This window comes from Saccostrea cucullata, unplaced genomic scaffold, assembly GCF_032062105.1.
Source record: "Saccostrea cucullata isolate Sc308-1 unplaced genomic scaffold, CSIRO_AGI_Scuc_v1 ctg175, whole genome shotgun sequence".
In the NCBI taxonomy this organism is placed as follows: Eukaryota; Metazoa; Mollusca; class Bivalvia; order Ostreida; family Ostreidae; genus Saccostrea; species Saccostrea cuccullata.
In genome coordinates, this window is record NW_026934326.1 from 377,028 (window position 1) to 399,821 (window position 22,794).

General features: G+C 34.3%; 2 protein-coding genes across 2 annotated transcripts; one reads left to right on the forward strand and one right to left on the reverse strand.

The window, feature by feature from the left end:
* Positions 1 to 7,192: 7,192 nt before the first annotated feature.
* On the reverse strand, positions 7,193 to 11,573 carry LOC134240504 (uncharacterized). The gene is made up of 2 exons (XM_062722597.1): positions 11,220 to 11,573; positions 7,193 to 9,436 (listed from the first exon to the last, which is right to left on the reverse strand). Exon 2 carries the CDS (start codon positions 9,431 to 9,433, stop codon positions 8,072 to 8,074), a length of 1,362 nt encoding a protein of 453 aa, XP_062578581.1. The 5' UTR covers positions 9,434 to 9,436; positions 11,220 to 11,573; the 3' UTR covers positions 7,193 to 8,071.
* A 1,531-nt stretch (positions 11,574 to 13,104) lies between these two features.
* On the forward strand, positions 13,105 to 21,842 carry LOC134240506 (uncharacterized). Its single transcript, XM_062722599.1, has 11 exons — positions 13,105 to 13,219; positions 13,363 to 13,414; positions 14,350 to 14,513; positions 14,834 to 14,915; positions 15,127 to 15,295; positions 16,140 to 16,207; positions 18,189 to 18,253; positions 18,879 to 18,961; positions 19,361 to 19,512; positions 20,372 to 20,506; positions 21,656 to 21,842. The coding sequence occupies exons 1-11, from the start codon at positions 13,154 to 13,156 to the stop codon at positions 21,712 to 21,714; spliced, it is 1,095 nt and encodes a 364-aa protein (XP_062578583.1). The 5' UTR covers positions 13,105 to 13,153; the 3' UTR covers positions 21,715 to 21,842.
* Positions 21,843 to 22,794: the final 952 nt, after the last annotated feature.

Consider the following 22,794-nt stretch of genomic DNA (forward strand, 5'->3'; position numbering starts at 1 on the left):
TTCTAAATTTCAAAAACTCAAACTGATTTAGTATATTGAACTTTAATATTTTATTTCAAAAATCTAAATTTATAAATTTTCAAACAGGTTTTAGAATTTTAATATTTTACATTTTTACCTTAAATGTTAAAAATTCAAATTTCCAAAAAGAAATGTTGTAATTCAAATGTTTGAGTTTTTAGTCTACCGTTTGTTCAGAAAGTTTACACTTAACAATCTAAAGTTCGGAAATATTTTTTGTCTTTTGGTTATTTAAAATTAGCTTCAAACTTCTAAAATCCGACTTTGAAACGCTTTAGATTTTTAGAAATTTAGAATTTTGAAAGTTTAGATTTTTGAACTAAATTATTAAATTCTAATATACGAAATCAGTTTGAATTTTTGAAATTTAGATTTGAACTATTATACTAACATTCTAAAACTCTAAATATTTTTGGAAATTTGAATTTCATAAGTGTTACACGGACCATTATGATTGACCGGTGGTAGGGGATGCTTAATTGTCAAATGAATCTGAGTCCGTCTATCTTTTCAGAGGTCTTTCTTGCCTGTGTTGCATTGTTTAAATGAATTTGGGAACTAGCTTGATAACTATTTTTCAGCTTTAATTTTTATATGAGAATCTGTAAACTCAAGTCCAATATGACAAAGGGTATCTTACTGCTCAATAAGTGCAAAGTATAGTCTAAATTTACAGCCTGGCATCGGCTTTGGGTGACGTCGATATAATCAAAATAATATTAAGAAATATGAAATACAAACTAAGAAACAAAATATTTTTCAATGAATCATTTAATTTCTAGGAGTATAATTATATTTAAAATATAGCATTGTACACATCAAGGAATGCATCTTAAGATCAAAGCATTTTAAAAAATTTAGTTAATTCTCACAAACATGTTGACTAAACTTATAGTATACTATAGAGAAGTGAGTAATTTTAATATTTAGCATCTTACGTCTTAATTAAATTACACACAGAAAACAAAATAACATTCAAGTTAAAATTCTCTGAAATTTGACAGAACATGCTTACCTGCAATTTCTGGATGTGAATGTGCGAATATTGGAGCAATAAAATCGTGGATTTCCATCATCGACAATAAAACCAAAGTGTGGTATAAAATGTCACATATCTTATCCAACAAAGAACGCGGCATTCTCGTAGAGTTTCGATTACAGTCCCAGGAAAAATGACATTATGATATAGCCTACTTTCTCAGTCTGGAAAAGAAGGCCATAATGTTCATTTACTTCAAAGATCATAGATAAAATTCAGAAAACTATTAAAATTATTACTAAAAATTAAAATGACAAACATCAGTCACGCAACCAACTTCAAGAGACAAAGAGAATGTGATATAATTGATTGTCCTCTATAAAATAAATATTGATGACAGAGTTAGATAATTTCAAATGATATTGATGTTTTAAATTTCTAAAGGAATAAATAAATAAACGCAAAACTATTTCCGTATGCATATTCGTGATAAATATTTTTTCACTTTAATCATGTTAACTATGCTAGAAACGAGGGTCCATGCCTTTGCATATTATCTGCATAAACAATTTGGCCACAATGTAACAATACTGAATTTTACATTCTACTCAAAAAAAATAGAGAAATGATAACCATAAGAAATAAGCTATGTGTGGTTTGGGTTGATTAGCTTTAATTAACTTTTTTTTACATTCAAGTGATTTTTTACTGGTACTAACTAAACGGGCTTTTCCAAGTTCAATCAACTTTGGGTTTTGATTGCATGTGAAAGCTGAAGCAACCTTGAAACCTTAACGTCAATTTAAAGGCAATTATCAACGTAGAATAAACGTTGAAAATGTATTGAACTCAGCTTGCTTTATGGTTTAATGTTTAGTTGCAAATGAAAATTGAAGCAATATTGAAACTTCAAAGTCAACATTATATTTTGATAAAAGTTGAACATTGGTTGAAGAGTGCCTGATTTGTAGTTGTAAAAAACGTTGATATTTTGTCGAAATCAAATAAGGAATTTGTTTATAAATCTTTTTATAAACAAATTAAGTTTTGATCACACATTCAAGTACACTTTCACATTTATCATGACTGTAGATAACTTATTATAAAAAAAAATCAGAATTCTTTTACAGCATTTTTATTAAATGTCTCTTCACCGAATTTTTTAAAAATAAAGAATGTTTTTAAGAAGCAAGGAATTGTTATTTTGTACATATTTTTTTTTCAATATCTTTAAAACTAATATCAAACGTTTTTAAACCAAACATTATAATATTTCTTGGAATGTTAAAATTTCTATAATGACATGTTATTTGCATCATATTGTATGGTTTTTTAACGTAAAAGATTTGGGACACATATTTAATCATTTTAAGTGCAGTCATAATTAAATCTACTTTATTTTCACATTTATATAATTTAATTTTGTTTGTAATCTCGCCTCTCATTGGTTGATTTCCAAAAAGGAACGCAAAACATTTTGTATAATCTGGTTTGGTATGGGGACACACCCCCTTGACGACCAGCTTAATCATTATATCCATGCAATCCCCTCATTTTCAGTCCTCGAAATCCATGGAAAATTTCAGATTTAATAAATGTACCTTCAACTTTAAACAATTACTCGTTCTTACCTCATGTAAACAAACATCATGGCTGCTAGATCTATGTATCAGTTATTACCTCCCCTCGCTTCAAATCACTTCCGTTACTACGGTTGTATTATTGCGCGGTAAATTTGAACTGATAAAAAGCGACACAATTTTACATCAAAAGTTGTTTAATTATTTTAAAATTAAATTATAAGGAATGACTTTAATTCTTGGCCATATTATCGAGTATAATCTGGTTTGGGTCAGTTTACACTTTTTTATAATCCGCTTCGCGGATTATAAAGCGTAAACTGACCCAAACCAGATTATACTCGATAATATGGCCAAGAATTAGAGTCATTCCTTAAATAAAAACTTTAACTCGGTTCTCAAATGATGAGAAGTATAGTTCTTAGTAAAGTATATTAAGTTTCTGATTGACTTTTTTCAAAAATTCAGATTGAAAGAAAAACACGGATCCAATCATGGAATCTAATTACAATCTTATCATGGAATTTCTTGGGTTTTTTTTAAATGTAACAAGATGCCCATGGGCCACAACGCTCACCTGAGCAATGCAGCTAGAAAAAAAGCAGAAATCAGTTTATTATTGAAAAGTTAAAACCCAATAGTGGTCCCAATCAATCCTTAAAGGGGAGAGGGTATGATCTGAACAAACTTGTTTCTACACTAACTAAGGATGCTTGCATATTTCTTTGATTACGTGTGGGTTTATTGCCCTTTACATTTGAACTTATATTGTGCATGTTGTGGCCCCGCCCTACCCCAAGGGTCGTGACTTAAACAAACTTGAATCTGCACTTCCTGAGAATGCTTCCATATGAATATGACTAATCATGGCTTTCCAATTCTTGAAAAGAAGATTTTAAAGATTTTTTCTACACTGAAAAAAAATAACTGGTGGAAGTCACTGGGAAGAATAGTAAATTTACTGTCCATACAATCACTACCTCAAAAGTAGTTTTACTAGGTATTGGGTAGATTTACTAGATAACGTTAGTAAATCTAAGAATTCATAAGTAACTTTCACTAGGTATTTAAGTAACTTTACGATTACTACTCCACTTTTCACTATCTTAGCTAGTAAACAGAGTGATTACTATAAAATCACGAAGAACGCTTTACTAGGCACACTAGTTAAATCAACTAGGTAATTCTCTCAGTGTACATGTTTCTATGTAAACTTGGATCCCATGTTGTGGCCCCGCCCTACCCCCATAGGTCATGATTTGAACAATTTTGAATCTACACTATGTGAGGATGCTTCCATATCAATATGACCAATCATGGCTTTGCTATTCTTGAGAAGAAATTAAAAAAAAATCTATATATTTCTATTTAAAGAAGATGGGTGAACAAGGCGGGCAGAATGCCTATAGCGTCAGATACTTTAACTAATAATTGCAAAAAAAAGTGTAAAAGTTGTCCATTTTAAGATGTAAGAGAAAAATAAAACAAAAGGGCCTATGGGCCACATCGCCCACCTGAGCACTGTGGCTGGGGAAAAAAATCAGAAATCAGTATATTATGTCACAAGAAAGGAGTACTGTAAAAGTTGTTATTTACACTGGTTGTTGAGTACGCGTTTGTGACCATCAAACATTACGCGTGTGTGTTATATACGCGGTCGCACTAGTTACCGAAAAAAAATTACGCGGCCTCGTTACTAATATAACATCCGAGTTTTTCCTCATTGAAAATGATAATAAAAAATTTAAAATAATTGCAAACAAACTAAACATATTAATAAGAATTTATATACTGTTTGGTAAATATAACGTCGATGTGCACAGTCAAATGCAGTGAAGTGCGAACAACTGGTAATTATAAATTAACACAAGCTCAAACTTCAAAGTAGGATCTACTTACCTGTATCTGCATGTCGAGTGTTGACAAATAGGTATGTTTGTAGTGACTGTCAGTTTACGAAACATTTTGAACTAATTATTTGAAATTAAGAGAAACAAACACGAATATACAAAGGAAATGAAAATGAGTATCGATGTTTTGAAGCTTTCAATTGCGTGACGTTGGTTTGAAATATTTAAAATGAAGATGCATTTTTCATCGCACAATTAAAAAATTGAAAAGTTAGTTTTCATCATTGTTTTAACTGTATTAAATTAAAACCCCATGATTAAATTCTGTACCGAATATAGCTGCAGATCTGTAGCGTTATGGTTTATGGTCTTTGACCATAACGCTATGGATCACGTAATGCAAACAAGAGGCTCAGGGGCCACATCGCTCACCTGAGCAATTGGCTAGAAAAAAGCACATATCAGATCAGAACTGAAATTTAACTGAGGGCAGGGAGGGGGAGGGGGGTTGTATTTTAACCCCCTCAGGAGGTCATGATTTAAACAAACTAGAATCTACAATACCTGAGGTTGATTCCCTACAAATACCACTAAGCATGGCTTTGAAGTACTTGAAAAGAAAATTTTAAAAGGTTTCCCTATATATTCCTTTTTAAAACTTTTATCGGACACTTGGCCCAACCTACCCCCGGGGGTCAAGATTTGAAGAAACTTGAATCTACACTACCTGAAGATGATTCCACATGAGTTTCATCTTTCCTGTCTCAATGGTTCTTGAGAAGAAGATTTTTCCTATGTAAAACTTTGATTGGCCATTTTGGCCCCACCCTACCCCCGGGGTCATGATTTGAACAAACTTGAATCTACACTACCTGAGGATGGTTCCTCATGAGTTTCATCTTCCCTGGCCCAGTGGTTCTTGAGAAGAAATTTTTAAAGATTTTTCCTATATATTCCTATGTAAAATAAAAATCGGCCATTTTGGCCCCACCCTACCCCCGGGGATCATGATTTGAACAAACTTGAATCTACACTACCTGAGGATGATTCCACTTGAGTTTCATCTTTCCTGACCCAGTGGTTCTTGAGAAGATTTTTAAAAAATGCCATTAATTTTTCTCTAATTCATAATTATCTCCCCTTGGAAAAGGGCAAGGCCCTTCATTTGAACAATCTTGAATCTCCTTTACCCAAGGATACTTTGTAGCAAGTTTGGTTGAAATTGGCCCAGTGGTTCTTGAGAAGAAGATGAAAATGTAAAAAGTTTACAACAACGACGACGACTACAACGACGACAACGACAGACAACGGACAAATTTTGATCAGAAAAGCTCACTTGAGACTTTGACTCAATGAGCTCCTTGTTTGCCAATATTTTTGCGCAATTTTCGTACGTAGAGAACTTCTCCACTTCCATTATGGAATACATACCTTTCACTACACAATTCCAAGCACACTATTTAACGAATCTGTATATTTTATCCATCTCCCAAACCTTCATAGTCTTTACAAGTGATAAATTCCTTGATTGAAATTATTTGTTAGATTGCTGGAAATTCACTTCAAGCGAGTAAATTGCCTGTAGAGACAACTATAAATGGTTGGGAGGTGGATAAAATATAAATTTTGGCTCAAAATATGTCTAGAATTGGGGAGTGAAAGGTAGTTGATTGACTAATACTAGTAAGTGGAGAAATTCTCACCAAAAGTGCGCAAAAATATTGCGCCGTAAATTGCACCTTTTTTGCAATGCTGCTTAACTCTTGTTACCTGACAATAAATCGACAATCTAGTAATATATAAATGTCAAGTTGAAGGTCACAGCATATTGTTTGCTTTTTCTCTATGTGTTTGAATAAATAAAACAACTTTTAAATATCAAACTTTAGATTACATGCACATCAGAGACATTAAATCCATATATCTCTGATGTGCACAAGTAGATAATACTTTCCTCTACTTTTTTTAATAGCATCCAATTTGTATTCCTTTTTGAGCAGTTTTATAGAATGGCCCTATTCTCTGTTTCTTTAAAACACTATTTCCACCTTTTTGGTAAATATATGACATGTACGGAGGGAAAGGACTTAAAATACTACCAGATAGCCATTTTTGCCTAGATGCTGTTCAATTCCTTAATTTGTGTGAAATCCTTTTGGAAATAAGGTCCATGGGCCAAGGTCTATAAGGTCACTTGAGTATCATGAAACAAGTAACTTTCCAACAACTGACGATTTTAACCCCACTCTAAAGTCTAGAGAGTGTGTGTGTGTGTGGGGGGGGGGGCTTAATTTCACAACTTTTACTCCCCTGCACTCAAAAATGCTACATGCCAAATTTGGTTGATATTGGCTTACTGGTTTCAGAGAAGAAGTTGAAATTATAAATGTTTAAATGTTAACGCACGATGAATGACAGACGCACGACGATGGATGAAAACGGATATCAATAGGTCACCTGAGTAAATTCAGTTGACTTAAAAATAAATAACACCTTGCTGTCAGTAGTTTCTTTGGGATTTATCATTAAAAAAGATATATTTTGTGATTTACGTATACATGACTGTATGTTGTGGCACGACTTATAAAATCTTTTTTTAAAAAATTCAAAATGCATCTGACATTGCAAAACACAAAATACATGTACATGTATCATTGAGATGATTTACAAATTGCATGAGAATGAATATAAATAAGCATAAACTGCTTATTCATACTTAATAAAATGACTTGATGATCGTGTCGTAAGAATTTTTTTTTTTTTTACAAAAACATTAATGCGGTGATATCTCCATGGCAATAATTCATAATCATATTTTAAAACTTTATGGAATCAATATATTATTGCACATAAAATCAACAATATTATACAACACCTACATTTTGCAATAGAAATGTATACTTAAATGGTAAAAATAAGATTTGGTATATTTTCATGTATCACAGAATAAACACAGCTAAAGCAACACTACCTCAAAAGGACATTTTTGTCTACTACAATAAAAAGTTCTCACATAAGTAAAAACACCCATGGCCTTAAAAAGGAAAACGAAACAAGGCACCGGAAAGCAGAGGATCTCGTCGCAAGAAAAAAATATTTAAAGAACAGGCTTTCTAATAAAATGAATAGAAATCAACGTTCACTTCAGTTTATACTTAGCATTATACCTTTGGCAAATTACCTCCAAAACCTTTCTTGGACAATATACACACATCCTTTGTATGTGTAAGGTCAAAGGGTACCCTCATATACTCAAGTGTCAAGGACGCAGCCTTAGACTGCACACTAATCAGTTACCGTCAATTGTACATAGCGGATCAGTATATGCTATATCACATGCTGTGCTGTTGTGATACGAAGGATAAATATAATCTTCCATCTCAGCAAAAAGATATATACAAATAACCCCGCTAGTGAACCATAAATGCTACAAAACAGTAACATAAGTAATTAAACGCTAAATGCTGTGCTTTTAGTGCATGCTATAAAAATCTGTTTCAATAAGAGTACAAAAGATCCATTGTACCAATAACTTTTGTAATATCCAATTCTATAACAAGTCTCTAAAAAGCACTATATAGTTTTACATTAAAATATTCCAAAATGAAACGAACTTTTTTTATTCCTTCTCACTAATAAATCTACGTCATAGCATATCCTTTAGAGTGTCGTTTAAATCGCCAGGTTAATTTTTCCCAGACAGATTGTTTACTTCCATTTTTAAATTGCCTTGGCTGACTTTGTAAAAATATGTCCGGGTTAAGTTCAAAATCGTCTCCCGTTTCATGTCCACTGTCGCCGCTTCCATTACTACCGCTCTCGTTATATCGGCTTCTGAGAAAATCTTCGTAAGACCCACTTCTCACCTGCTGTAACGGAAGTCGATCTTTCCCGCGTTTCATGTAGCGCCCCGCAGCGGTCGTACTTTTTACAGTCCTATCGTCATATCCGATTTTAGAATCAGTGTAACTGAAATCCCTGATTGTCTTGCGTCTCATTTCATCCTCGGGCAATTTACTTGCACTAGAATGTCCATTTGATTTCATTTGACTTTGTTTTGGTTTCGAATGATGGTCTCTCTTTTTCTCGGCGTGTTGAGACACTGTTCGATTTGGCGCGTTTTTCCGTTTGTATTTTATCTTATTTCTCCATGTGTACATGTGATCTGAGTGATAATCCTCGTCCTCACTGTCGTGCATATATTTAGAAAAGTCCTCCCCCTGATACTCACGTATCACCTCGCTTCCCTGTCGTCTCGGGAAATTCCGTACCGGAGGACCGACCTCCTTAGGTAATACATCGTCGTCGTAATCCGGTTCCGGTTCGTAGTCCGGTGGCGGATGTTCCTCCTCCTTCTCTATCGAACGAGCGGAAACTGGGGGAGGAGGCGCCGGTCTTTTTTTGTACACAGCTTTAACATCAGCCTCTTCTGTACCAGGCTCGTCTGCCATATCAATATCCTCGGACATTATCGGGGAAGATGGAACATTTTGGTCGTTTTCCTGAAACAAAGGATTTTTGACAGTTTTCTCAAAATCTAAAACAAGGTCTTTTTCGTCCGTTTTTGTCTGCGGCTCCTCTGGTTCATACACTGGATTGTCAGAACCAAACCGCGGGAAAAATTCATTTTCTGGGGGCGTGTCTATAACGTCAGATGACTGGTGTATCGTGATGGGCGTGTCTTTATCACCAATTATCATGTACTTCATTGGCTCCTCGACAGTTTCATTCTTGTCGTTCAGTTTCTGGAAATCCGTTTTATTTGCATCTTTGTCCTTGTAATTAGACAGCAGTAACGATTTCGGCTGATAGTTTCCGATTTTTGGAAGAACGAACGATCTCCCGGGGGGCTGGGGAGCAGGTCGACCCTTGTTAAAGTTCAGACGAGCCTTCTCCTCAAACTTAGCGATCTGAGAGCGGACTGGGAGGAGGTGCTCCTTGGACTCGTCCTGCGGGGGGAAAATCTCAGTCACCGGGGTCCGCTTGTCTTTTTTATCCATCATGATCTAAAATATCAAGACATACCATTATCAAGGGGTATACATGACATACTGATCAGTTAAAGTAATAGTTATTAAGATTTAATCAATAACAGGGCCACCAGTTCTAGCTGTCAAGGAAATAACACACATTCAAAGAGGATTAAGGACTTAACATTGGATTTAAAAATGGAAGTGTATCCCATTCATGTGTAAAAACTGAAAACGAACACGTTTGCTTTATGTACATGTATTTGACTTTTATATGGATAAACGTGCTTTCATCGAAAATTGGGTTAATATGGCGTTAAATTAACAAGACAACCTAACTTACTCATTCAAAATGCCGTTAGTTTAAATTCAACCATGCATGATCAGGATGTAAACTGAGGTCGCCTTTTATCAGGAATGTGTTGGTCTTTGTCATTCCTTAAACAATCTCGCTTTAAATCTACATGTATGAGATTTCTGGACCGGAATCTGACACATTAAATTCCAAAGATCGGCGTGGCTTTACAAAGCAATGGTATCTCTCATAGGTGTATACTGGCGGACGGAGAGTCTGGCCACCATGTAAGATTTTAAGTTAGAATTGACACTACCAGTAAACATTGACATTGTGATTTATACTGAAAATTCCCACAGGAAAGAGCCCCCCCCCCCCCCTTTCGCCTCCCAAAAAAAGTTTATAAAAGCATGTACATCTATACGATAAAAATGAATTAATGCATGTGTGTTGGATACTTATGTTGACCCCTTCTCCCCTTTTTTTGACAAAATGTTCTGGGGTTACCAAAAAAGTCGATCGAGACGAGAGAGAGAGAGAGAGAGAGATACCAGATACTTCACTAAGATCCCTAGAATAGTTCCAATTCGTTTGCAATAAATTTGTTTGAACAGACGTGCCTTGAGAACTTAAGTAAAACAGGTCTGCCTACTTTTTAAAGTACAACAGAGATTGATAGCCAAACAAACACATGGACCCATCGCCTGGCAATACACTTCTGCTTATACCGCAAATTAATGCTCTTTGACATATGGAGTTATCTATTCTAATTAGAAGTACAGGTGCCTTGGAATGGGAAAAAAATTATATTTGGGATTTGTCAATTGCAATTCTTTTGGAATGTATCATAGAAAACGTATTTTATTTTAAAAAGTCATAGAATCAATCCTTATGGTACGGAACGAGGGGAGGGGTGTGTGTGTCCCGTCTCCAAGCATGGCAAAGCAACAACTGTAGTCTTTTGCATTTTCTGTAAAATGTTTTTGCAACAGGAAGTTTTTTTTGATGATAGAATGCCTATTTTTATATTTTAAGGAATCCTGCAATGTGCCTTTTGTTTGTTTAATAGGTTTCAAGTTCCTGTGTTTTAATTGCGAGAACTTACGGTATCAAATACAAGAGTAATACGATATCGTTCTCAACCTGTTTGATGTAGGACGGTGAATCTAACACAGAAAGAATAACTTCGTCCCTAAAACAGTCCCCAATGAATTAACAACTTACAGCAGGTAACATGCATAGGTAGGCCAAATCAGGAATCAGATTATAATCAATTTGCGGATATTTCATTAAATAAAAAAAATCGTTTATAAATTATCAGAATACATTTACATATGGAATGGGATACCTGGTGGAGGACCTTACATTAAGGTGTGGACGGGTGTGGTACCTACATTGCGTTAAAAAAAAACTGTCCCTCCATTTCCTATAGAAACCAATGTTTGGGAATCTGTAGTAACAAATAATATATAAAACCATAAAACGATGATTTAGAAATAGTAAACTTAAGAATAAGATACCCACCTTAAATAGTCCAAAATTTACACCATTTCTAAAACGCAAGTCCCATTACGATCAGACATTCTTGTATAAACAGAAAATGTAAAACGTCACCACTCCGCTTCCATTGAACTTCAGCCAAGCATGGCACCCGTCTATAGGTAGGAATTATTTAGTGGAACGGTGCCCCATTCAGCGCTAGGTACTCGAGTGGAATAAAGAGCTTAGATGATCCCGAAAACTAGGCGTTCCCCATTAATGTCACCATGTGTGACTGTCACGACGTCTGCATCACCGGGCTAAGGTAGCGAGATCGACCTGGTTTTCCGATCAATAAATGATATCGATCAGCTGCTGAAATAAAATGTGCTTTATAGAATGTTGATGGTTAAAGCGCCTTCGTTGTAAATTATGCACATACATGTATCACCAAGATTTCAGAAAGCGTCCCGCTCGTTTGTTTTGGAGACATCTGCCCTTTTTACAGAGAATGACAAATAATGTACATTATATCGGGAATACACTGTATATTTGTTATACTCTACCTTGAAAAGAGGGTAGATATATACTTGTACATGTAATCATATGGTGATGAGAGGGGGGGGGGGGGCATTTCGCCACACATCCATTACGCTTCAGGGTATCCATCCTTTATCCGTAACTCCTCACAGTTTTACAGAAGTTTGATTACATAGTACCATTGTGCACCCCCTACTTTATACTTTGATCCAACAATTTTTGAGGATTCTCAAAGTAAAACATGACCTCTGTCAATTTTATACGTATTTCTTTTTTCAGGAACTCTTTCAACATCACCGAAAATGAAATATATGGAGATAGCAAAAATTAAGCTTTTCAAGCTCAAAAGTCCTTTAAACAATGCAAACTTGGAGCAAAGCAAACATGGACCTCCAAAACATCAGAGGTGGGATCAGGTGCCGTGAAGGAGTGAATATCTCCTGCCATTCAATCAGACTTTTACAGAATTTTTACTACAATTGTTTATCTTTTATTTTACGTTTCAATCAAACATATATTTTGGGTCCCATTTGTAGACATAGCGATTAGCGAAACATTCGGCTTAGTCTTTACAGTATCTGCTCAAATAGAAGTGGGATTGGGTATCATATTGTGAGCACAATGTTCATCCCCCCTCCCCCGTTTTCTGCGATTTTTGTTTATTTATGTCCACCTATGAAATTTAAAATTTACATTTTAATGATAGGAACAAACACTATACATATCTATATTTTAAAATTAGACATGTTTTGCTGGATGAAAACTAAGAAAGTCGTGGCAATTGAAAAAAAAATAGCCAAAGAAAAATACAACTTGCAGGTGCGTGTTTCCAAGAATTCTCGTAAAAATGATATTTGTAGTAGATAAAGGCTTTTAAAATCTTGATATTTTGTCAAGGAAGTAATTTGGGCTTTTATTTCAACCAGTCAAAGCAACCAATAGTAGTACAGTTCAAGAGAAGTATCAAATGATGATGAATATTGACAAGTTCTTTTTCGGAAAGGGGGGTGGTATTTCATCAGATATATGATTTTCATTTTAGGGTAGACGCTAAACAAAGAAAAACTGGAACAGGCTCCTGGGTCGTAAAACATAGATTAGCACACTTTTGATCTCAGTCTTACTTTTGCCTAATTTATGGTTTATTTCTTTAGAAAGCCGGCAAAAGTGAGAAAAAAAGAGCCACTCTAAGAGATCTAGACATATCCCGCAGAGCCAAAGGAGGGGTATTTACATTAACTTGTAAATATGTCATAAAATTATACAAAAAATCCTTTCTTTTTAGAAAAAGAATCCTCAAGAAATATAAGAAACGACGCGAATCTTTAAAAAGTCGGATTTATTTGTTCCGATCGAGACGGGGTTTTCTATTTTCATTCTAAATCAGCGCCACCTGCTATAAACAAAATCTTCGCAACGGACCAAAAAAATCCAGGAATATGAACTGGGAAAACAAGTTTTCCTCTATACTTCGTGAAACAGAGTCAAATCTATCAAAGGCTAAGGTGTTTATATTATGTGATTTGTCAAATATTCTCCCATTGTTCATTTTTTTATGGGTGAACGAGCTGTAGTTTTCACTCCTTATGTAATCCAAGTTGCCTCTAGAACTATCCCTTTGTTCATGTCACAAGCTTTTCTTTTTCAGAGAAAGCTATATACCCCAAAACATGGTTACCCGGATCTGACAAGCAGAGGCTGTAAGTTTAAATGTTTATAATTTAATTCTGTTTGTATTCTTGTCTCTCATTGGTTGATTTCCAAAAAGGAACGCATAACATTTTGTATAATCTGGTTTGGTATGGAGACACACCCCCTTGACAACCAGCTGAATCATCTGTATCCATCAATCCCCTCATTTCCAGTCCTTCGGATTCATGAAAAATTCCAGATTTAATGAATGTACCTTTAACTTCAAACAGTTGCTCGATCTTACCTCATGTAAACAAGCATCATGGCTGCTAGATCTATGTATCAGTTTTTACCTCCCCTTGCTTCCCATCACTTCCGTTACTACGGTTGTATTATTGCGCGGTAAATTTGAACTAATAAAAACAACACAATTTTACATCCCCAGTTGTTTAATTATTTTAAAATTAAATTATAAGGAATGACTATTCTTGGCCAGATTATCGAGTATAATAGTTTACGCTTTTTTATAATCCGCTTCGCGGATTATAAAGCGTAAACTACCCAAACCATATTATACTCGATAATCTGGCCAAGAATTAGAGTCATTCCTTAATTAAATTTATAATGTACAGCACTGTATCAGAGACATATAAAACCATATATATTTTATGTCTCTGACTGTATTTTATCATTATCAAATATTATTAATATGTTGTAAATTTATAGTTATACAAGCTTCATTACATAAATTTTTAAAAGTCATCGCCAATAAATTAATTTTATATTGAGTTTAGAAGTGTAAATCTTTCCCGAGAGAAAGAGAGAGAGAGAGAGCACAATTCAATAGCAACAAATTACATTTATAAGTTAATTTGTCAGATCTACAAAAGTTATCAATTTTTCTGCTTTGATATAAAATATAATGGGCATAAAGATGAAAGACATTTTGAATGTGAAATGAATTTAAAAGAAATAGAGTTGATGATTGATGTTTTTATTATAGTCAGTAGTTCCCTTCCAATGAGGCGTGCGTCCTCGCTGTTAGACATGTCTGGGTATGTCCCGGTGATGACCAGTACCCCCCAGCTGGCTGCCCCACCCCAAACATCTATCACCTCATCTCAACTTGTCAGCTCCTTACAAGAAAAGATGGAGCAACAGAACAGGGTATATCTTTGACTGATATCCTTACTTATGTCATGAAACACTTTCAAGTGCACATAATTTTGCTGTTTGTATACTGTACATTGTAGATGCCTTATTTTTTGCGAGTAGTACTTATTATTGTGAAATGCCTCATTAACTTCAAATCACGAGAACTATAATTCACGCGTGAATGATTGATCAAGAGATTTTTAAGAAACTACTGGGTTCTAACTGACTGGACAGTTTACAAATATGACTTATGATATACAAGGTATATAATCAAAAATTTTCTTACAACTATTCAAATTTTTACTTATAAATTTCTCTTTTTTTATTTTTAGCTAATTGATCAGTTGATGCAGATGGTTAACAAACTTGAAACAGACAGAAACAACTACAGTGAACAAATGAGGGATGTCCGAGGTAGAAATAGATATAGGCATCTGTTTCGAAATAGCACTTATCTGTGGACTGTCTTCAAAATAAACATATTGTCAAGACCAACAGTAGGGTTGTAAAATGAAATGCAGCTAACTACACTTATAAGCTATATCAATGTAGCAGGAAAAGGCAATTTTTTTAATGACAGTATTAAGGAAGGGGTTCTAATTCATTTCATCGGATAATCTTTTAGATCAGTTATATCACCTGAGAACTCACAACCCAAAGCCTGACAGAGGTCTGGACGTGGAAAACAAAATCGATCAACTGCGACGAGACTTACAAAGTGAGATTAATAGCATACACATCCAGCTACAGCGAAACTCAGTGGACCATACAATACAGAGGGACATCAGGGATTTGTAAGTAATATACGAACAGAACACCAAGACATCAGGGATTTTTTAGTTAGATATGCACTACACAAAGACACAGAGACATCAGGGATCTGTAAGTCATTCACACACTACACATTGGCATCAGGGATTTATGATACACTTCACATAACACCGGCTTTAAGGAAATGGAACAAAATTCCTGTATCTATGGAAAATATATAATTGTCTTACTTGTCTTCTTCCATAATGTCCAATTTATGATTTTTTTTCTTTCCTTTAAGGCTATCTAAATTTAATTCTCTGGTTCTCAGGCCAATTTTCTCCAAAACAGATGCGGGAGGGCGGCATTTTATTTATCTTTTTACTGGCAATAAAGTAGATGAGGGAGGTATTTTTTTAAATTTTAATATCCGAATTTTCTTTAACATAAAGATAATTTTTTTAATCACAGATATACTTTCCAATTCTGGTCAAAATTTCTGCTTTAACCATTGCTTATCAGCGTGTAAACATCGTAGGTAATGTCCTTGAATGTATTTTCAAATGAAGTAGCCAAAATCTCATTGAAAATTGCTACCGGAAGTAATATTTGAATACTAAACTACGAAACAAATGAGGTCGGAATTTTTTTTTCCGGATTGGTCTCCGCAATACCAACTTTTTATTTTATCAAAAATACAATAAAATTAGCAATGCGGCTACCTCAAAACGGATGCGTGCGGGCCTGAGAACCAGAATTTCAATTTTATATGGCCTAAGATATATTTTATAATACACAGTGAGAGTATTAACATTTGATCATTTTATTAGTCCCTACATTGTACATAATTCCTTTAAAATGATGTTTTCATCCTGACTATTATTACAGAAAAAATAATGTCCAGGATGACCTTGACCTGATGAGGAGAGACATAGACATACTGAAGTCTAGGATTGGTAAGTTGTCAATAGACATTACAAAGTCTAGGATTGGTAAGTTTTCAATAGACAATACAAAGTCTAGGATTGGTACATGTAAGTTTTCAATAGACATTACTAAGTCTAGGATTGGTATGTTGTTGTTATTATTAATAGACATACTGATGTCTAGGATTGGTAAGTTGTCAATAGACAATACAAAGTCTAGGACTGGTAAGTTGTCAATAGACATTACAAAGTCTAGGATTGGTAAGTTGTCAATAGACATTACAAAGTCTAGGATTGGTAAGTTGTCAATAGACATTACAAAGTCTAGGATTGGTAAGTTGTCTATAGACATTACAAAGTATAGGATTGGTAAGTTGTCAGTAGACACAAGTAGTATGTCAATATTATTAGACGTACTGATGTGTAGGATTAATACGTTGTTATTTTTAGCTCACCTGAGCCGAAGGCTCAAGTGAGCTTTTCTGATCAAAATTTGTCCGCCGTCGTTGGTGTCGTCGGCGTCGTAAACTTTTCACATTTTCATCTTCTTCTCAAGAACCACTGGGCCAATTTCAACCAAACTTGCTACAAAGTATCCTTTGGTAAAGGGGATTCAAGTTTGTTCAAATGAAGGGCCATGCCCTCTTCCAAGGGGAGATAATTAGGAAATAGTGAAAAATTAAGGTCACTTTTAAAAAATCTTCTTCTCAAGAACCACTGGGCTAGGAAAGATGAAACACATGTTGAAGCATCCTCAGGTAGTGCAGATTCAAGTTTGTTCAAATCATGACCCCCGGGGGTAGGGTGGGGCCACAATGGCCGATCAAAGTTTTACATAGGAATATATTGGAAAAATCTTTAAAAATCTTCTTCTCAAGAACAACTGGGCCAGGAAAGATGAAACTCATGTGGAAGCATCCTCAGGTAGTGCAGATTCAAGTTTTTCTAATCATGACCCCCGGGGGTAGGGTGGGGCCACAATGGCCAACCAAAGTTTTACATAGGAGTATATAGGAAAAATCTTTAAAAATCTTTTTCTCAAGAACCACTTGGCCAGGAAAGATGAAACTCATGTGGAATCATCCTCAGGTAGTGTAGATTCAAGTTTGTTCAAATCATGACCCCCAGGGGTAGGGTGGGGCCACAATGGCCGATCAAAGTTTTACATAGGAAGTATAGAAAAAATCTTTATAAATCTTCTTCTCAAGAACCACTTGGCCAGGAAAGATGAAACTCATGTGAAATCATCCTCAGGTATTGTAGATTCAAGTTTGTTCAAATCATGACCCCCGGGGGGAGGGTGGGGTCAAAATGGCCGATCAAAGTTTTACATAGGAATGTATAGGAAAAATCTTCTCAAGAACCATTGAGACAGGAAAGATGAAATTCCTGTGGAATCATCCCCAGGTAGTGTAGATTCAAGTTTGTTCAAGTCATGACCCCCGAGGTAGGGTGGGGCCAAATGGCCGATAAAAGTTTTACATAGGAATATATAGGGAAACCTTTTAAAATCTTTTCAAGTACTTCAAAGCCATGTTTAGTGATATTTATAGGGAATAATCCTCGGGTAGTGTAGATTCTAGTTTGTTCAAATCATGACCCCAGGGGGTAGGGTGGGGCCACAATGGCCAATCAAAGTTTTACATAGGAATATATAGGAAAAATCTTTTCAAGAACCATTTAAACAGGAAAGATGAAACTCCTGTGGAATCATCCCCAGGTAGTGTAGATTCAAGTTTGTTCAAATCATGACCCATGTTTGATCTGATATGTGCTTTTTCCTAGCCAATTGCTCAGGTGAGCGATGTGGCCCCTGGGCCTCTTGTTATTAATTAAAGTCAAAATAAAATATCATAATTATGACCATTTTCTACTTTCAATCCACATGTTTCTGACATCAGTGTTGAAGGCTCCAACATTCAATTGTAGATGTACTTGAAGGCTGTAACAATGAAAGACTAGAATTCAGAAAATGTCATTACATATTTACTTACTGGTACTTATTTTTCAGGTAAAGTAGAAAATGAAGTATCATCTGTTGTGAAAAACAGGAGGGGTGTGTCACAGTATGAGAAGGTCAGTATGAATAAGCTATTTTAAGGACCAGTCATCCTCTGCATAGATATGTAAAAAAAAAAACATTAAAAATGATCCATAACAAATCAACATATTAAAAAACCCCATAGCAATAATGTCTTAAGGCCATAATAAACAAATTGCTAGATTCTCATCCGAACTTTTTTAAAAATTGAGGCGGGCGGGTGGCTTTTATTTTATATTTTTTATTTTTTCAATTTTGCAGATTTTTTATTGACCTGGTCAATCGGTGTAATTTTATCTACAATACCCGAATAAAAGTCATAGTAAAGGTTCAATTATCTCTTACTTCACATCATCACCAATCTTTTTCAACGTATGACCCTTGTTTAAAATATATACGCATGTATTACAGCAATTACCATCTTTTCAGCTGTCAAAATCATGTCGACTTTCGCGGGATTTAAAACGAAAGTAGAATGGTAGATGAATACTGATCCCAATCAGTATTAAGACGAAGAAAAAACAGAAATAAAAAAAATCGAGGCAGGGGTATAAAATCGGGGCGGGCAGGGATGAGAATCTAGGAATATTTTTATTATGGCCTAATCATGACACAGGCTGATAGAGGCATAGTGTAAATGAAACTCTTTTGTACTTGTAGGGACAAAGTCATCAGCCTTCCTTAACTTCAACTGCGGACACTTGGGGTAGAGTCCGGGACCAGTACCAGATACAAGACCTTAGGTAAGTCTTCCCTTAGTACAACTGGGAAAGAGTCAGAAATCTGTGCCAGGGGATGCCTACTGCTATATGGCGCCTGATCCCACCTCTGATGATTTTAGAGGATCGGTTTCTTCTGTTCCCAACTTGTATTATTTGATGGACTTTTGACTTTGATTACGTTTTTTATCCTCATATTTCATATAGGACCTCTGATGAATAATCAGTAATGATAACAATGGTTAATTAAATTAATGGTTGAATAAATTGCATAAATTTCAGTATCCTTTGTGCTTATGTCCAAGTTCTTTGAGAGTAAAGGTTACTGAAATGAAAAATTAAACAAAAAGAATTGTTACAAATTAATGTAAATACACCTACACTTGAGATAGTAAAAATATAATACTGACATTTTTTTTCTAGGTCCACTGTGTCATCATTGAAAAACAAGGTGGATAATTTGGAGTACTCTGTAGGGAGTGGCTCAGTGACACCGAAACAGAAATACACATCCCACAGCGGGGTACACACCCCTCTATACATCAACGCAAAATCCTCCACTCTCTATGATAATGGTACAATATGTTATTTACAGTCATATTTTGTCAGAGTTAAAGAATTTTTAAAAGTTAACATACGTACAACTAGAATTTTGTTATCCTTTATGTTTTAAAATGTCTTTTACAATATACAGTCTTTCAATAGGCATGAAACAAGGCAATGTGATTTTAGATCAAGGAGTATACATGTATGTAAAACTCATGTCAAAGGTCAAGGCTATCAGCAAGGGTGCTTATCCTTGCTTCAAGCTTCATGATTTGAGCATCAAAATACACCTTCCAATTTCTTCATGTATTCTTTTACTATACAAGTTTAAGACAAGAATTTTAATAACTGCCTGTCATCAGTGTTATCTTAATTACCCTAGAAAAATGTATTCTTTACAGCTCTATTTTGGATTGTCTTGCTATTTAAAGTAGGCCTTAATCATTTCAGTGTTTTAAAGTGAACATAAAATCTCCAGTACCTGGGAATCACAGGCACCAAACTCGCTTGAATTTTTGACCCCCTAGTATATTATAAGTAATGTACTAGGGGGTCAAAAATTCAAGTGAGTTTGGTGCCTGTGCTGGGAATTCAGGCAGCCTCTGGATCCCTCCTGACTGTTTATCATTTGATGTTTGGGGCTCTTTATCAGGCAACAATGTCAAATCATGTGCAGATAAATTTGCAAATTTACGTAATTTAAACTAATAAGATTTTGCTGGTCATGACCAAGAGATTTTGTCACCTTGATTCAAGGTCAAGTTATGGGGATGGTAAAATGTTGCTTAGTACACGATAACTTGTGTATGGAACAATTTAAATTCGGTGTCATGTGGAATATGCTTAAACAACTCTTGGTTATTTTTCTCCTTGAACTTTAATTTTCAGGTTATAAATCAGAACAATCTGTAAACAGTGTAATGGACCTAGATGACCTTGACCTCTCTGATGATGATGAAAGTACAGACTTTGAGATGTTTAACCCTCAGAAAGCCCAAATCAGCTCTACTTTAGTGGACTCAGGTGTGTACACAACTACAGCATTTGTCTGGTAAAGGCTAAGGGCACTCTAAATCCAATCACTGTTTTTGCAAAATGGCACAGGAATATTCTGCATTTCTATACCCCCATTCTTCCGAAGGAGAGGGGGCTATACTGTTTTACCCTTGTGTATCTGTCTGCATACCGAGTAGTACCCTGGTATATAGTGCTCAATGGAGTGAATAATAATTGATGCAAAACTAAGCAAATCAAGACATTTTTTTTCCAGATTTGATTTTTTGACTTTGGTCAATTTAATTAATTTTTCATGACAAATGTTTGCATATCTCCACAAACATTTTTTTTTTCAAATGTATCAAAAAGTTGTCACTCTAATTTTTTTCCCACTGATATCCACAAGGCACAACAATTGAAAGCCTCCAGCTCCCCCATTTCTTTACATTAAATTCCTACTAGTTAGATATTTGATTAATGTACATAGTAAAGCATTAGACTGAATTCTGTTTTAAAAAAAAAAGTATACTAGCTAGTGTAATATCTTCCAAAGAATTACAAAAACTGCAAACAAATGTGACAGTATTTATTGCATGAAATTAGTTTCCTTCCTTATTATTTCATGTTATGTTTAATCACAGATGTGTCTTGGTAAGTTGTGATATTGTGGCTTTTTGCTCCAGTTCAGTTGCAGATTTATTCTGTTGCAACACACATATATTGATACATTTCTTTTCATAACTATTATTATACAGTTATGAAATATTTTTTCATATTTTTTTTGTTGTTGATATTTTTTGTATTTCAATAAGGGGTTTTAATTTTTTCATATCATCCCTAAAACATTTAAGAACAACAATTTCTTAAATGTTTAAGAATTGATATATTAATAAGTTTGTATTGATTTGTGTTTAATCACTACTAGAACTGAAAGTTTTATTTCTATAAATGTTCCAAAATGGCACGCTTCCAATATTTATTAGCTCACACATTTGCACTGGCAGATAAAATGATAAAGCTTACTGAAACTCATAGATAGCTGATAAACCAACAAAATCACTGTTTAGAACATTTTCATGTCAATAAAATTCTACTTATGTTAATAGATAAAATTCAAGTTATAAATGTATATTTCAGTGCACTCCAGGTAATTACAGGTGATTTTATTTTTTGTAGATGAAGACATTAACCTCTCTGACCTTGACCTTAGTGATGATGACCCCTTGGTGTTGTGATATTTTACATATTTCTCTTGCCTAATTCATATACGTATGTACTTTGTACTCCTGTCAATTATTTGTAGTGCATTTATTTCATATTATTAAAAATACATGTAGTAAATATACATGTAAAATACTGTTTACGTGTTTGTGTTGTGAATATCAATACATGGAACATGGAATCACGCAGAACCTCTTACTTCAAAACTTTTTATCAAAATTCAATTTTTATATATTTAATTTCAACAATGTTAATGTTTTTAACATTCAATGAAAAAACTGCTCAAAAAGCTACAAAGAAACAAGATTTGTGAGGGACTATTTTTTGTGGTGGAAGGATATTTAGCAGATAATTCTGCAAATCTGCATATTTATTAAATTTAATATCTTGGAACTTTAGCCTTACATACTTTTACTTGGAGAATATTTTCCATTATGATATTGCTAGGAATATTTAATATAGGTCTTAATTTATATTTTTAGAACAAGTTTTACACCTTCCTTCAACAAACTTTGCTAAGAAATGAAGATATGTCAAATAAGTCAATATAAAATTTACACAATTTTTGCATGAAAATCACATATTTTGACCAATATTTCAAAATTAACATCACTGACCCCAAATTTTTCTTTCATTATTTTAAAGTACTCGATACTTGTGACTGATAAGCACTTAAGTCGTAAAAAGCTTGATTTAAAAAAATGTTTTATTACCTATTTAGTTTTTTAATACCCCAAAACATGTTACTTTTTAGTGCAAAAAGGTCACACAATAATTTACGCACATTAATCTGCAAGATTTTTAAAATGATAAATATTATTCAAAATATTTTACGTAACATAAGATCATATTTTTTGCCATGATTACATCTGATAAAATAGAATTAAGGTTTAAGTAATTAACCAGAGTTAAATTTTAAGTGCAAAAAGGTCAACTTCATTGTACCGTAGACCAGTAAGATGAACACTGACCACCTATTTTCTCTGCGATTTTGAGTCGCTCTATATGAGTACCTATCCAAAATATACTTCTCAATAAATCCTTGATTTAACAAATTTCACGAATGACATACCTTAAAGGCAAGGGGTACCTAG